At 41.7% G+C, this 13085-nt stretch overlaps 1 protein-coding gene across 1 annotated transcript in view; it reads left to right on the top strand.

Annotated features, from left to right (window-relative positions):
- The first annotated feature begins 2217 nt into the window (after nucleotides 1-2217).
- Nucleotides 2218-13085, top strand: part of THBS4 (thrombospondin 4) — a 56776-nt gene continuing 45908 nt past the window's right edge. The window contains exons 1-2 of the mRNA XM_045847883.1: nucleotides 2218-2536; nucleotides 9500-9703. Coding sequence (XP_045703839.1) covers nucleotides 2452-2536; nucleotides 9500-9703 — 289 coding nt within the window. The 5' untranslated portion in view covers nucleotides 2218-2451. The remainder of the gene's footprint in view (nucleotides 2537-9499; nucleotides 9704-13085) is intronic.

Here is a 13085-nt window from a genome sequence, read left to right as displayed (position 1 = left end):
ACATACATTTTTTAAGTTTTTTCTTGTGGCACTTTGGCTAAAGTCCGATTGTCCAAGTTAGATGGTCAAGGTCATGGTCAAAATGGGAGGCAAAAGATGTGTGTACAGAGGAGCACAGAATTGGGGCCATTTTTGCAACCTGCCACACAAATGGATTACTGACATATCACGACCTCTTACCCTACTTTATACCATGTTAAGAAAGGAACAGTCAATTCAATGACAAAGCTGCTCACTTTTAAGTGCTGGGCACTGTACTTGGAATTGGGGCTACAAAAGTAAATGAGATAGTGCTAAGGAGCATAGAGTCTGATACTTGGGGAAAAGTAAGTAAATAAACTAATACACAATTAAAATAAATTAAAATTAAGTGATAAGTGCAACAACAGATATTCTGATGAGGTCGCATAGAAAAGAAACTGATTTAACTCTTTCACCTCCTTTACCATAGATTTCATAGCCAATTTAATAAATTTTATCGTAATAAAATTTCCTCTTAATTCTGAGGACACAAAGAAAAAGCTGACTGAGATTTCCCAGCAAGCAGCTTGATTAAAATGCAGGCTCTTTAGAAGCAAAACTAGAGCCTGAGTCTGTTAGGCTAGCAGAAAGTCATTTGATTCCCTTCTTGCTCCGTTACACTGAGTAGTCATTCAGTTTCATCCAACACCTGTTGTGTACCCAGCCATGCAAGCTTGTTTCCTGAGAATTTGCTAGGAACTAGGGATGCCTAGAGAAAATGGCTTCAAAAAAGCAAAACGACTAAAAAATGGTACCTGCCTTCGAGTAGCTTGTAGTGTAGTCCTGCTTAGTCTCAAGTCCTCACTGTCTAAAACACATATAAGCAAAGCTGTCCCTGAAACAGAAGTTGGGGGTCTGGAGCCCCCTGTGACCCAGGCCTCTCCTAGGGGCACAGTATGGAGACCTAAGGATTCAATAGTCTAGTCCATGTCATTAGATTATGGTCACATTGCTAGGAACATGTACACTCTCTGTCTCCTCAGTGCTCTCATATGTAGACATGCCGTGGTTCATTCATACAGTGACTTCAGTGTAATGTGGCACTAAATGAAGCCTGGATTAGAATTCTATTAGACCTCAAATGGAAAAGTACTCTGGAGGCAGCTTGGGAATCTCGGGGTCATTAGCTTTAAGTAGAATCATAACTGGTGAGGGGCTACTCTAGCACAGTTCGGAAATAAGCTGATGAGTTGATCTTCCACCTGGTGGCAGGTAGCTTCTTAACCTTTGAAAGAAATTCTCTGAGACATAAAGATTGGGTAGAAATTCTTTGAGACATAGAGATAGAATAGAAATTCTTGGCTGGATCTTCTCCAGTAATCAGAGGGAAAAGTTAGCCATCGTTCTGAAATATTTTTCTCCCAGTTAATCCACATTATTTTTAAGGGGCTTTGCCGAGGAGGAAGACTGATTCCTTATGTTTCTTCCCTCTCTTTCAGGTCCTACTCTCATACCTCTGAACTGTAGCATGGGATCTTTTGGGAGGGTGGAACAGAAAAGGACAGACAGAAGAAAGTGACTTGAAAATAAATTCTCCATAAAACACCACTGCCCTGTAAATGGTTCTGTCTGGATGGATTCCTTGAGATGTGTTTTATTTCCTTTAAAAAAAACACACACGCACAAAAAAAAAACTTTCGAACTTTCACTGTTCAGGTCTCAAAACTTGATGAGAAAAAAATATTCAACAATTGAGGTATTCAGGAAAAGCTTGAAGAAATGAAAGAAGCCACCTGCTCTCTGGACCAAAAGTTCCTGGAGAGCCTTCAGGTTTCATTCAAAGGGGAGCCCAAGATGAATGTTAAAAGCCTGTCCAAACAATATTCTAAAACAAAAGGAGTACAAGAGGTGGAGGAGCTAATGGTGTCCAAAGCCAGCAGGTCAGTGTCACTTCATTCTTTCGCCCCTTTCTCCCCCTTCATCTCCACCCTGTCCTCCTGTGCGCCTCTCACCAACCCCCTGCTGCGCATACTCTCCTCCCGCCTCCGAAGCCCCTCGCAGTCCGAGGCCGCCTCCACGCCCACCCGAGGACTGGAAAGGTCCGGGGCTCCTGCGGGTCCCTACTCACGCCACCTCCTCCCAGGCTCCCCATTCCGGCCGCCCCCACTCTTCCCGGCAAAAGAGGATCCTAGCCAAGGGGACCGCCCCAGCCTCGGCCCTCCCCCTCCCCGGGACCCGCCGGGCCATAAAGCTCGGGCCACCGCGGCACAGCACAGTCGACAGCGCACCAGCTCCGCGTAGCGCCGAGACCCGAGCACCGCCCCCGACGGCACGCTGGGACACGGGTCCAGCTCCAGCCCCACACCGCGCACCCTTCACCTGCGCCACCGTGCGGGGTCCCACCGAGACACAGCGCACCGCTGGAGGACACCGAGGCCGGACCTGCGCTGCCGTCGCTGCCGGCCCCCGCGGGGAGCAGAAAGAGCCAACATGCTGGCACCGGGCGGAGCCGCCTTCCTACTGCTGCACCTGGCCCTGCAGCCGTGGCTGGGGGCCGGCGCCCAGGCCCCCCAGGGTAAGTGGGCTCGAGCTGCTGCGGGGTGACCCGCTCAGGCCCCTCATTTGCAGAGCCCGCGGTCCGGACCTACGCTTGGGCGAGTGGGGGGACCAGCTCACCAGCTTGACTTCTGGGACCTCGCTGGGCACCTCTGTGTCTCTCTGGGGCCTGAGTCAAAGCATTTTGTGATTGGAAGCCGTGATTAGATTACAGAATTTCTGAGACTCCATTATCCAGCAATGAGTCCCATTCCTTAAACAAGGGTTTTGGGAACGCAAAACTTATTTTCAGTCGATGGTAGGATGTGCGGGTCACTAGCTGACCCCCAACACGGCCCTAGACCTCTAACAGGCCCCGTCTGGGGTAGCCTGAAACCCGGTTCTGTGCCCTTATCTCAGTCTGGCCAGCCCACTCCCCTCTCTTTGCCCCCTAAATCCTTCCCTACAGCGGGAGCGAGGTTCATCCAGACAGCCCAAGACCTGCGTTCCCGAGAAAGGCACAGCGTTCTTCCACTGAAGAACGTGCCCTACCACTCGCCTTTTCAGCTCTGACTTTGCCTGGACCCCAACACCCACTTACAGAGTTGCCCTCATCTCTCGATTCCTGAGATAAACAGAACAGAAGGGCTGAGAAATCGGTCTTTATGAAGAAGTAAAAATTCGATAAATCTAGTGAAAAGACACCTGGATAAACCTCAAACCCCTTTGTGATATGGGATGAGAATAACCACTAGGCAGGCAGCAATTAAGCTTAAACAGAATTTTTTGTTTTTTGTAAAGGCCAAAATGAAGAAATTATTGGGTTGACCAAAGCATCCATTTAGTTTTTTCCATAAAATAAATGACACATTTTTCATTTTCACCAATAACGTTATTGATTTGGATAGTTTCAGTATGTCAGCTGTCTCCCGCTATTGGCTTCTAGTGGGTAGAGGCCAGGGGTGCCGCTAAACATCTTCCAGTGCATAAGACAGCCCCACAGCAGAGACTTATTTGGCCAAAATGTCAATAGCACCAAAAAGCTTCCCAAACCACTTTTGACACGTTCGATTAGTCACAGCACCTTCCCCATACACTGCACAAATCTTTTTGTATGTTTCCATTGCATTTTTACCTTTCTCAAAATAACAAAGCATAATACACCAAAAATGTTGCTTATTTTTTTCCATCTTCAATATTTAAAGGGCTGCACAAAAATTCATCAATTTTGATTTTTAAATGCATGCTGATATGACAGCTGTCACAGTACAATCTAATGAAATTGTTTTGAATGAAATTAAAAAGCAAAAGATTTATACGATCTGAAGAGAAACCAGGGTAAGAATGAAACACTGCTAAAAACTAAGCACTACTAAAGCCAACTTAGGGAAAAAAAACTAAATGAACTTTTTGGCCAACCCAATATTTAAGCAAGAAATTATCTTAGGTGATGACCTTCATCTGTTTGAAACAGATGCCTGGGTTGGTTTATTACTAAGGAAATAAAGCTGGAAGAGACCACAGCTTGAAGGAAAGGTTATTCCTCACGGGGCCAGAATGAAGAAGGCCTGTGAGGACATTCCCGAATCCCTTCCCCTCCTGTTGCCATCACCACCCATTTAAACTTTGCATTTCACCAAATCACTTGTTTTTATTCCAGACCAGCCAACGAGAAGTCTAGTTTCAAGGGGTACTGTACTGCTTTTAGTCTGTGTTGATATGTTTGAAATGCTGTAGTTGATAATATTTATCCATTGTGACCTTGCTTCTAGGAAAAGAAAGCCTTTTATTTAATTGAAGTATAATTGACATGTAACATTAAATAGTTTCAGGTATACTTGATTTGATAATGGTATATATTTCAAAATAATCACCAAAACAGTTCTAGTTAATATTAGATCACCATACATAATTACAGAAGTTTTTTTCTTGTGATGAAAACTTTTGAGATCTACTCTCTTAGCAACTTTCAAATATACAATACAGTATTTTTAACTATAGTCACCATGCTGCACATTACATCCCTGTGACTTATTTTATAACTGGACATTTGTACCTTTTATCTCCTTCACCCATTTCACTCATACATACCCAACCCCACCATCTGGAAACCACAAATCTGTTCCCAGTATCTACGAGCTTGGAGTTTTTTCTTTGTTTGCTTGTTTTTTTCAGTTCCACATGTAAGTGAGATCTTACAGTATTTTTCTTTCTCTGTCTGACGTATTTCACTTAGCATAATACCTTCTAGGTCACAGGTGGCCCACAGGCCGAATCCAGCCTCCCACCTTATTTTATCCAGCCCAGCACCTTTTTTCCACTCAGCAGCAGCGCCGAGCTCTTGCTTCACTGTTAAGGAGTAGTTACATTTATACAGTCCTAAAATTACATTCAGCCCTTTGAAGGCAACTGCGAGGCTGATGTGGCCCCTGGTGAAAATGAGTTTGACACCCCTGTTCTAGGTCCATTCATGTTGTCACAAATGAGAACATTTCATTCATTTTATGACTGAATAATATTCCATTGTGTATATGTATATGTATATATACACACACACCATATTTTTTGTATCCATTTATCCATCTGGGAGCACTTAGGTTGTTTCCATATCTTGGCTATTGTAAATAATGGTGCAGTGAATATGAGGATGCATATATATCTTCAAGTTAGTGTTTGTTTTTTGATAAATGCCCAGAAATGGAATTGCTGGATCATATGGTAGTTCTATTTTTACATGTTTGAGGAACTTTCATACAGTGTCCCACAGTGGCTGCACCCATTTACATTCCCCCCAGGGATGCACAGAGTTACCTTTTCTCCATACCCTCACCCACTCGTGGTGTTTCTTATCTTTCTAATTAGCCTTTCTAACAGGTATGAAGTGATGGCTCATTGTGGTGGTTTTGATTTGCATTCAATTACTGATGGTGAGCATCTTCACATGTACCCACTGACCATCTGTATGTCTTCTTTGGAAAAATATTTATTCAGATCTTAGGCCCATTTGTAAATCAGATTGGGTTTTTTTTTTTGCATGAGTCCTTTATATATTTTGGATATTAACTTATCAGATATATGATGTGAAAATATTTTCTCCTACTCAGTAAGCTACCTTTTCATTTTGTTGATGGCCTCCTTTGCTGTGCAGAAGCTTTCTAGTTTAATGTAGTCCCACTTGTTTACACTTGCTCTTGTTACTGTTGCCGTCAGAGAGGCAGCTGTTCAATATAATTCAAAAGTTTTCATATTGCAGACATTTTAGGCAGGTTTGAATTTATAGGTATAATATTTTAGGTTATATGAATTTTGACATTTGAACACACTACTTCCTGGTGAGCTACAGGAATGGATTTTGCTTCTTCTCAGACAGAGCTGCCTGTTTTCTTTTTTTTTTTTAATCCTCATCAGAGGATATGTTCATTGATTTTAGAGACAGACAGACAGACAGACAGACAGACATTGATTGGTTGCCTTCTCTATGCTCCTTGACTGGGGATCAAACCCGAAACCTAGGTATGTGCCCTGATGGGGAATTGAACTAGAGACCTTCTGGTGTATAGGACAACCAACTGAGCCACCTGGCCAGGGCGACAGAGCTGCCTGTTTTTTTTTTTTAATTTATTTTTTATTTTTTTAATTTTATTTATTTATTTTTAGAGAGGGAAGGGAGGGAGAGGAAGGGAGAGAGAGAGAGAGAAACATCAATGTGCGGTTGCTGGGGTTTCTGGCCTGCAACCCAGGAATGTACCCTGGCTGGGAATCGAACCTGGGACACTTTGGTTCCCAGCCTGCGCTCAATCCACTGAGCTACGCCAGCCAGGGCTAGAGCTGCCTGTTTTATGCAGACCTGAAATCAGCCTATAGTACCTAAATTATCTGGTTAATGCAGTTTCTGTAGATTATCTGATTAAGTCAAGTTTCTGATAGATTTTTTTATTGAGTTAATTACCTTGCAATTATCAGCTCAATTGGATAATATGCTGATCTCCTTTCTCCTCTAAGCTAGCCTTGTTAGTCTTATTAGGATGTATTCAATTTCCATAACACGGTACTTGGGCTCCTTGATAGCAGTAATTTCACCTCTAACACTAGAAGTTTGTGCTTGGATCCTGGTGCTGTTACTAAAATGTAATAACATTACATTAACAAGGAAATGGCAGTGTCTCATTTCCTTTTCAAAACACTCTCCAAATTCATTACTAACTAATCCTAACTCTGCCTCTTGAGAGAGAAGCCAGTGCTTTAGACGAACTGAACAGATTGAAGAATGGGTAAATTTAGCTTGAGCTAATTTATGGGAGTGATCATAGTCAGAACAAGAATCAGGAATTCTTATTCAGTTTTAAATGAAATTCCCATCCTTTAAACACACATCTCCTTTCTGAAGATGCCTTGTCCTGAATAGAACTTTCAAACATATTGCCCTCACTGGCAGAAATGTGAAATTTCCAGTTCTCTGGAAATTTGAAAGTTCTATTTCTCTTTCGAAGTACAGTAGCAGTAGTCCTCATGTTGGGGGGAAAGTGGGGTGCTCGAAGGAACATAATAGATGTCCCGCTTTCCAACATTTCTAGCCGTGAATTCATTATTGTGTAGGGTCCTGGGTCCACATGAAAGAAACAACACAGGTTCATTTTGAAGACAGGTTGTCTATTAAAAAGAGTAGACTTCCTTAAGTAGATTTTGCCCGTTTGTTTTATAACTTTTATTTCTTCTTCTTAATACAAAAGCAACACATGTTCATTGTGAAAAAAAAAAACAAAAATAGAAAAATGGGTCAGCAAAAGTAAAGGAAATTCAGACATTTATAATTACAACCTTGCCCAGACATCACTACTATTCATGTTGACATTTTGTTGTATTGTCTTTCAAATCTTTTTCTATGCAAACATATATATTTCAAATAGGATCCTGTTGTGTATAGTTTAATAATTTTTTCCAATTAATATATCATGAACATTTTTCCATGTCTGCAAGTATTCAGCTGCACTACCTTTATTAATAATATTCCACTTTTTAGAAGGACCAAAATGTATTTATCCAGGGCCCTAACAGAAGCTGTTCCCAGTGTTTTGACATTATAAATAATAATTTGTTGAGCAACGGCAGTGCCATAGGATGGATCAGTCTCTGTCCAGCCCTCTTTCTCTGCCGACGACACTTTGTTTCATAACAAAGTGCTGTGCCAACAGAGCTTCAGGCTCCCCACCTCTTCCACTGAATTTTAACATAATTCCCCCCTTAACAGAAATTTTAGAATTACCACTGGTGGTAAATATCTTTGTACCTAAATAATTTACCATGTTATCCGTATTTCCTTAGGATAAATTCCTTTAAGCAGGATTGCTAAGTGGAAAAGCACATATGCCTTAGGGCCTTTGCTACTATTGTTTAAACTGTCTTCAAAATGTTTATTCTAATTAGATCTTACCCACAGGTATATGAGTTCCCATTTCCCTGAACCCTTACCAACAGTTAGGTATTATTATGTTTATTGTTTTTGCAACTTAGTGAAAATAATACAATTTAGGTTAGCAATTCCTTAATCATTAGCTAAGCCTGTGAACATTTATATGTAATTATTTGCTATTATAATTTTTTTCTGTACATTGCTTTTTCATATATTTTGCCCATTTTTCTATAAGGATGCTTGTTTCATTGATTTTTAAGAGCTATTTACAATTATAAATACTATTACACTTTTAGTAACCAGATTATTATATCCAGGAGACAGCTATGGAATTGTTCAAACAATATTTGCATAAACCAACAGAAATACTAAGTACCTTGTAGTGAGTAAGACTCAAATTTGGCCATTGCCTTCTAAATAACTCTAGTTGTACTCTCTCATACCTCTCTTAAATACTAAAAAAGTTGAAGAGAAAGTGCTGCTGGTTTGATCAAAAGCAACTTGTCCCTGGCCATTGTGGCTCACTCAGTTGGATGGGCATTGTCGCATAAAACAAAACGTTGGTTCAATTCCCAGTCAGGGCACACACATAGGTTGCAGGTTTGGTTCCCTGTTGGAGTGGGCAGGGAAGCATCCAATCAGTGTTTTTCTTCATCTATTTTTCTCTTCCTTCCCCTCTTTCTTTAAAAAAAAAAGCAACTAGTTTTGTAAGTCAACTCCATCAGTCAGGTTATAGTCAAGAAATAATGACCACATTGTTTTGTTTTGTTTCTGCATTGGAATTTTTTAACAGAGAAATATTGGAGAACTATAAATATACAAAGGGAATATTTAGGTCTCACAAAGGTAGGAAACCACTTTAAAAAAAAAAGACTTATATTCTTTTTAAAAATATTTTATTTATTTATTTTTAGAGAGAGGCAAAGGGAAGGAGAAAGAGGAAACATCAATGTGTGGTTGCCTCTCAAGCACCCCCTACTGGTGACCTCGCCCACAACCCAGGCATGTGCCCTGACTGAGAATTAAACCAGCAACCCTTTAGTTTACAGGCCTGCTCTCAATCCACTGAGCTACGCCAGCCAGGGCCACTTTCTTGACCCTTTATCTCTCCCCACATCCATGCTGTATGCTGCATTCCTTCTGTCATTAATCACTGCCTAAAAAAATACAATTGTCTGTGGTCTAGGAGGTGCATGAAGAACCCTAAGGACACCAGAAATTCACCACTTGGAGAACTAAGAAAAGCAATGACTTGAATGCTCTCACCTTGTTCCCCTTGTACTTTAAACCTTCAGTGCTTTGTCCAGTGGGCATTTTCAGAGCCACTTCTTAAGCCAAATGCAATTCGGGTCTTGCAAACTTAGTCTTCTCCTGGGGGCTATAACCTAGTGGTAAATATTGTGCTATATTTCTTCTGGTTCAAGTGTCTAGCCACTGTAAGCTAAGGAACTGGGGAGTTTGGCAATATGGAAAATGACTACATTAGTGTACATTGCTTTATAGCTTTCTGTCAAATTGTACCCCCTCAAAAAAAAGTGTTTGCCCCAAAGTTAAATCTTTCACTGATGATCCCTTTCTCTCTCTTCTCCCCAGTTTTTGACCTTCTTCCGTCCTCCAGCCAGAGGCTGAACCCAAGTGCTCTGCGGCCAATCCTGACCGACCCCACCCTGAATGAGCTCTATCTGATCGCCACCTTCAAGCTGCAGACTAAGAGTTCCGCCACCATCTTCGGCGTTTACTCTTCCACTGACAACAGCAAATATTTTGAATTTACTGTGATGGGACGCTTAAACAAAGGTAAGCAAATTTGCAGAAATCATTTTCTTTTTTTATTCCTGGATTTGAGATCTACTTTTCTTAACATGGTTCCCTTGTACAATTCTTTTTCTGATCCACTATTCCTTTCAGTGTTGTTTGAACACCACTGGTGTTTTCAACACCAAATTCTTCTAATTGTACATTCACCTATAAAGGGAGTTTGAATTGATGTTGAGAGAAAGAATGAAGAACTGCCTGTAGCCAAAATGCCCTCTGACATTGTCCCTCATGTTATTCTGGACCCAGTTCTGGAAGAGACTGGACCCAAGACAATTAGGTCACTATCTTGGTCAGCTCCAGCTGCTTATAACAAACACCATAAGGTGGCTTGAACAACATTTGTTTCTTACAGTTCTGGAAGCTGGTAAGTTCAGGATCAAGGTACCAGCAGATTCAGTTCCAGGTGAGAACCTGGGTCCTGGCTTATAGACAGCCCCCCTCTCACTGTGTCCCCTCATGACGTTTGCTCATTGTGTGCTGCTGAGGGGAGCAAGAGCTTTTTGCCTTCCTTTTCTTATAAGGATACCAACAGCATCATGGGGGTCCTCATGACCTCATCTAAATCTCATTACCTCCCAAAGGCCCACTTCCTGATACCATCACATTATGGGTAGGGCTTCAACATAGGGATATTAGGGGGATACAAACATTCGAGCATTGCAGTCACCCACACCATTGTATAGCATTTCAATGGAAGCATTTGGAAGCATTTCACCTAGGAGGCCTACCGCATTTTTGCTGCATATAATACACTCCCATGTATAATGCCCACCTGCATTTTTGGTCTGAATTTTCAGAAAAAAAAATCTTTTGCTCCAATTTTTAATTCAATTATTTATTTAGTTATATTTAGAAGCAAAACTGATTATCATATTCCAGGGTATTATATTGCATACAGATACCATTGTTGCTTTCTACAGTTATACTTCTAATGCATAAGCATAAATTAAAAAAAATTAGCCCTGGCTGGTGTGGCTCAGTGGATTGAGCACCAGACTGCGAAGCAAAGGATTTCTGGTTCAATTCCCAGTCAAGGCACAAGCCTGGGTTGTGGGCCAGGTCCCCAGTAGGGGGTGCTTGAGAGGCAACCACACATTTATGTTTCTCTCCCTCTCTTTCTCCCTCCCTTCCCCATTCTCTAAAAATAAATAAATAAAATCTTGTTTTAAAAATTTAAAAACATTTATATAGATACAGAATTAGTGCTACCCATGTATAATGCACATCCTTATTTTTCCCTCAGAAATTTGCGCCAAAAAAAGCTGTGCATTATACACAGAAAAATATGGTAACTCCCAGCTCTGCAAGCACCTTTCCAGACTTGAAGGAGAAACTGTACCTCAGCCAGTAGAACTAAATGAACAGCTCTCTTTTCCACCTCTTCCATGCCGGTTTACACAGACCTGTCACCTGTTTGGTCCCTCTATTGTTGAATGTTTTACTGTCAAAATGAGTTACTACAAGTACTAAAAAATGGCTCTCCGAGAAAAAGGTCACTGTTTTTTCATCCCTTTCTCTTCCACCCATGCCCTGGGGACAGCACCTGTTCCTGCTTATTGAGGAATGTGACAGATACATGTTTTGCTTTTAATAAAAAAATTTTTAGAAGATGACCAGTCCTTCTGGCTAAATTTTATATTTATTTCAGATTGCTTTACAGAGTATGTAGATACTTAAAAGTGCTCCAGAATTTTAGATTCTAATTGTGACTGAACACTTAAGTCAGCAGGCTTTAGGAGCTGGAAGACATTCCTAATCCTTAGCTTTCATGGGACTGTAGAGTTAAAAGCAAGAAGGAATGAGGTTTTAACCCCTTCCTTCAAGTCAAATCCCAACATCCTCTTTCCCTTCTCCCACTCCACTCGCAAGTCTGCATTCTCTGTGCCTCACAGCGTCTCGGGTTGTGGTAAAGCTTTATATAACGGAGTCTGGGGACACGGTTCGTGGTTCAACCATTCCTTCTTCCTTTGCCCCATCCTTAGCCCTGATGGGAGGTGATTTCACCCATCTCTTTGCCTTGAATCAGCCCCATTTTGCCCGACATCTCTCGAAGGTACTTCTCATCTAACAACCCAGCTACTCAGTTCATGCTCTGCAAAAACCATCCTTCTTCATCTAAAGATCAGTAGCTTCTCACTGAACTGTCTGTTTAAACGCATGAAAGATTTTTCTTTTAGCTCTCTCAGCCTACTGGTTAAAAGGCTCTCTGTAGAGGGCGTTTAACTCTGCTTCTAACCCTTCACTGAATCTCACCCTCACTTTCTAAATTGGCCAGCATGTATGAACCCATTGCAGAAAGTCTGTGTTGCCTGGAAACACAAGGAAGCAGCTTAGCCTGCACTGATTCTTTCTGTTTGGTGAGCAGGGGTAATGCTAGATATATGGGCAGGTAGATAGGTAGGTAAGAGTGTTGTTAGTTTGTTTGCTTTGAAGAATCACCAATCATGTGATTCCACTGTAAATCCTGGCTGATCACCATGTTAGAGGAGAAGATGAAAGGGATGGTGAACACCTCTGCACCACACCCCCCAACCTATTAGAGGCTAGCAATAGCTCCTACAAAATACTTTTTAAGACAGAATCTGAGCCCTGGCTGCTATGGCTCAGTGGATTGAGTGCCAGCCTGCAAACTGAAAGGTCACTGGTTCAATTCCCCATCAGGGCACATGCCTGGGTTGTGGGCCAGGTCCGTGGTTAGGGGTGTGCGAGAGGCAGCCAATCCATGTATCTCTCACATATCTTGATACTTCTCTACCTCTCCTTCCCCTTCCCTCTCTCTAAAAATAAACAAAATATTTTTTAAAGAGTGAAAACAATCCACAAATGAAAAATCTCAAAAAACAAAGAGGAACTGATAGTAGTATTAGAGTTTAGAGAGTTGGAGAATGTAACAGAAATTTCACAGGAGCAAAAGAGAAAAGTACAGAGATTTACTATCACTGGTGAATCTGAAAGTTCTAGGAAGGAGCAGCCCATGCTGAGTGGAACACGAAAAAGTCACTGCATCTATCAGGTCCAAGGAAAGACATGACACGTGGTGGTGACTCCCCATTGTGATGTTCAGTGTTCGTGCATACAAGCCTGACATAATTTACAGGAGAGAGGAGAATCGTCCTGGAAGGTGAGCCCCTATCATTACCCAGCTGGCAAGGCTCCACTGATCTGTCTTCTTGATTTGCATGGCAGACAGTGAAACAAGAAATCAAGATGTATCTGAACTGACGTAAAACCCCTGAGTAGGAAATAAGACCCATCTTTCCCTCCCTTAAAGGCCAAGATCTGGGAGTGGGTGACTACACAGATAGTACCAAAGCAGGATTTGGTTGTCTGGGCCTTCAGAGAGTTTCTACAATAAACTAAA

Source organism: Phyllostomus hastatus, unplaced genomic scaffold (assembly GCF_019186645.2).
Source record: "Phyllostomus hastatus isolate PE091 unplaced genomic scaffold, TTU_PhHast_1.1 phas_contig_58, whole genome shotgun sequence".
Taxonomy (NCBI): domain Eukaryota; kingdom Metazoa; phylum Chordata; class Mammalia; order Chiroptera; family Phyllostomidae; genus Phyllostomus; species Phyllostomus hastatus.
This window is presented reverse-complemented; position numbering and strand designations above follow the sequence as displayed.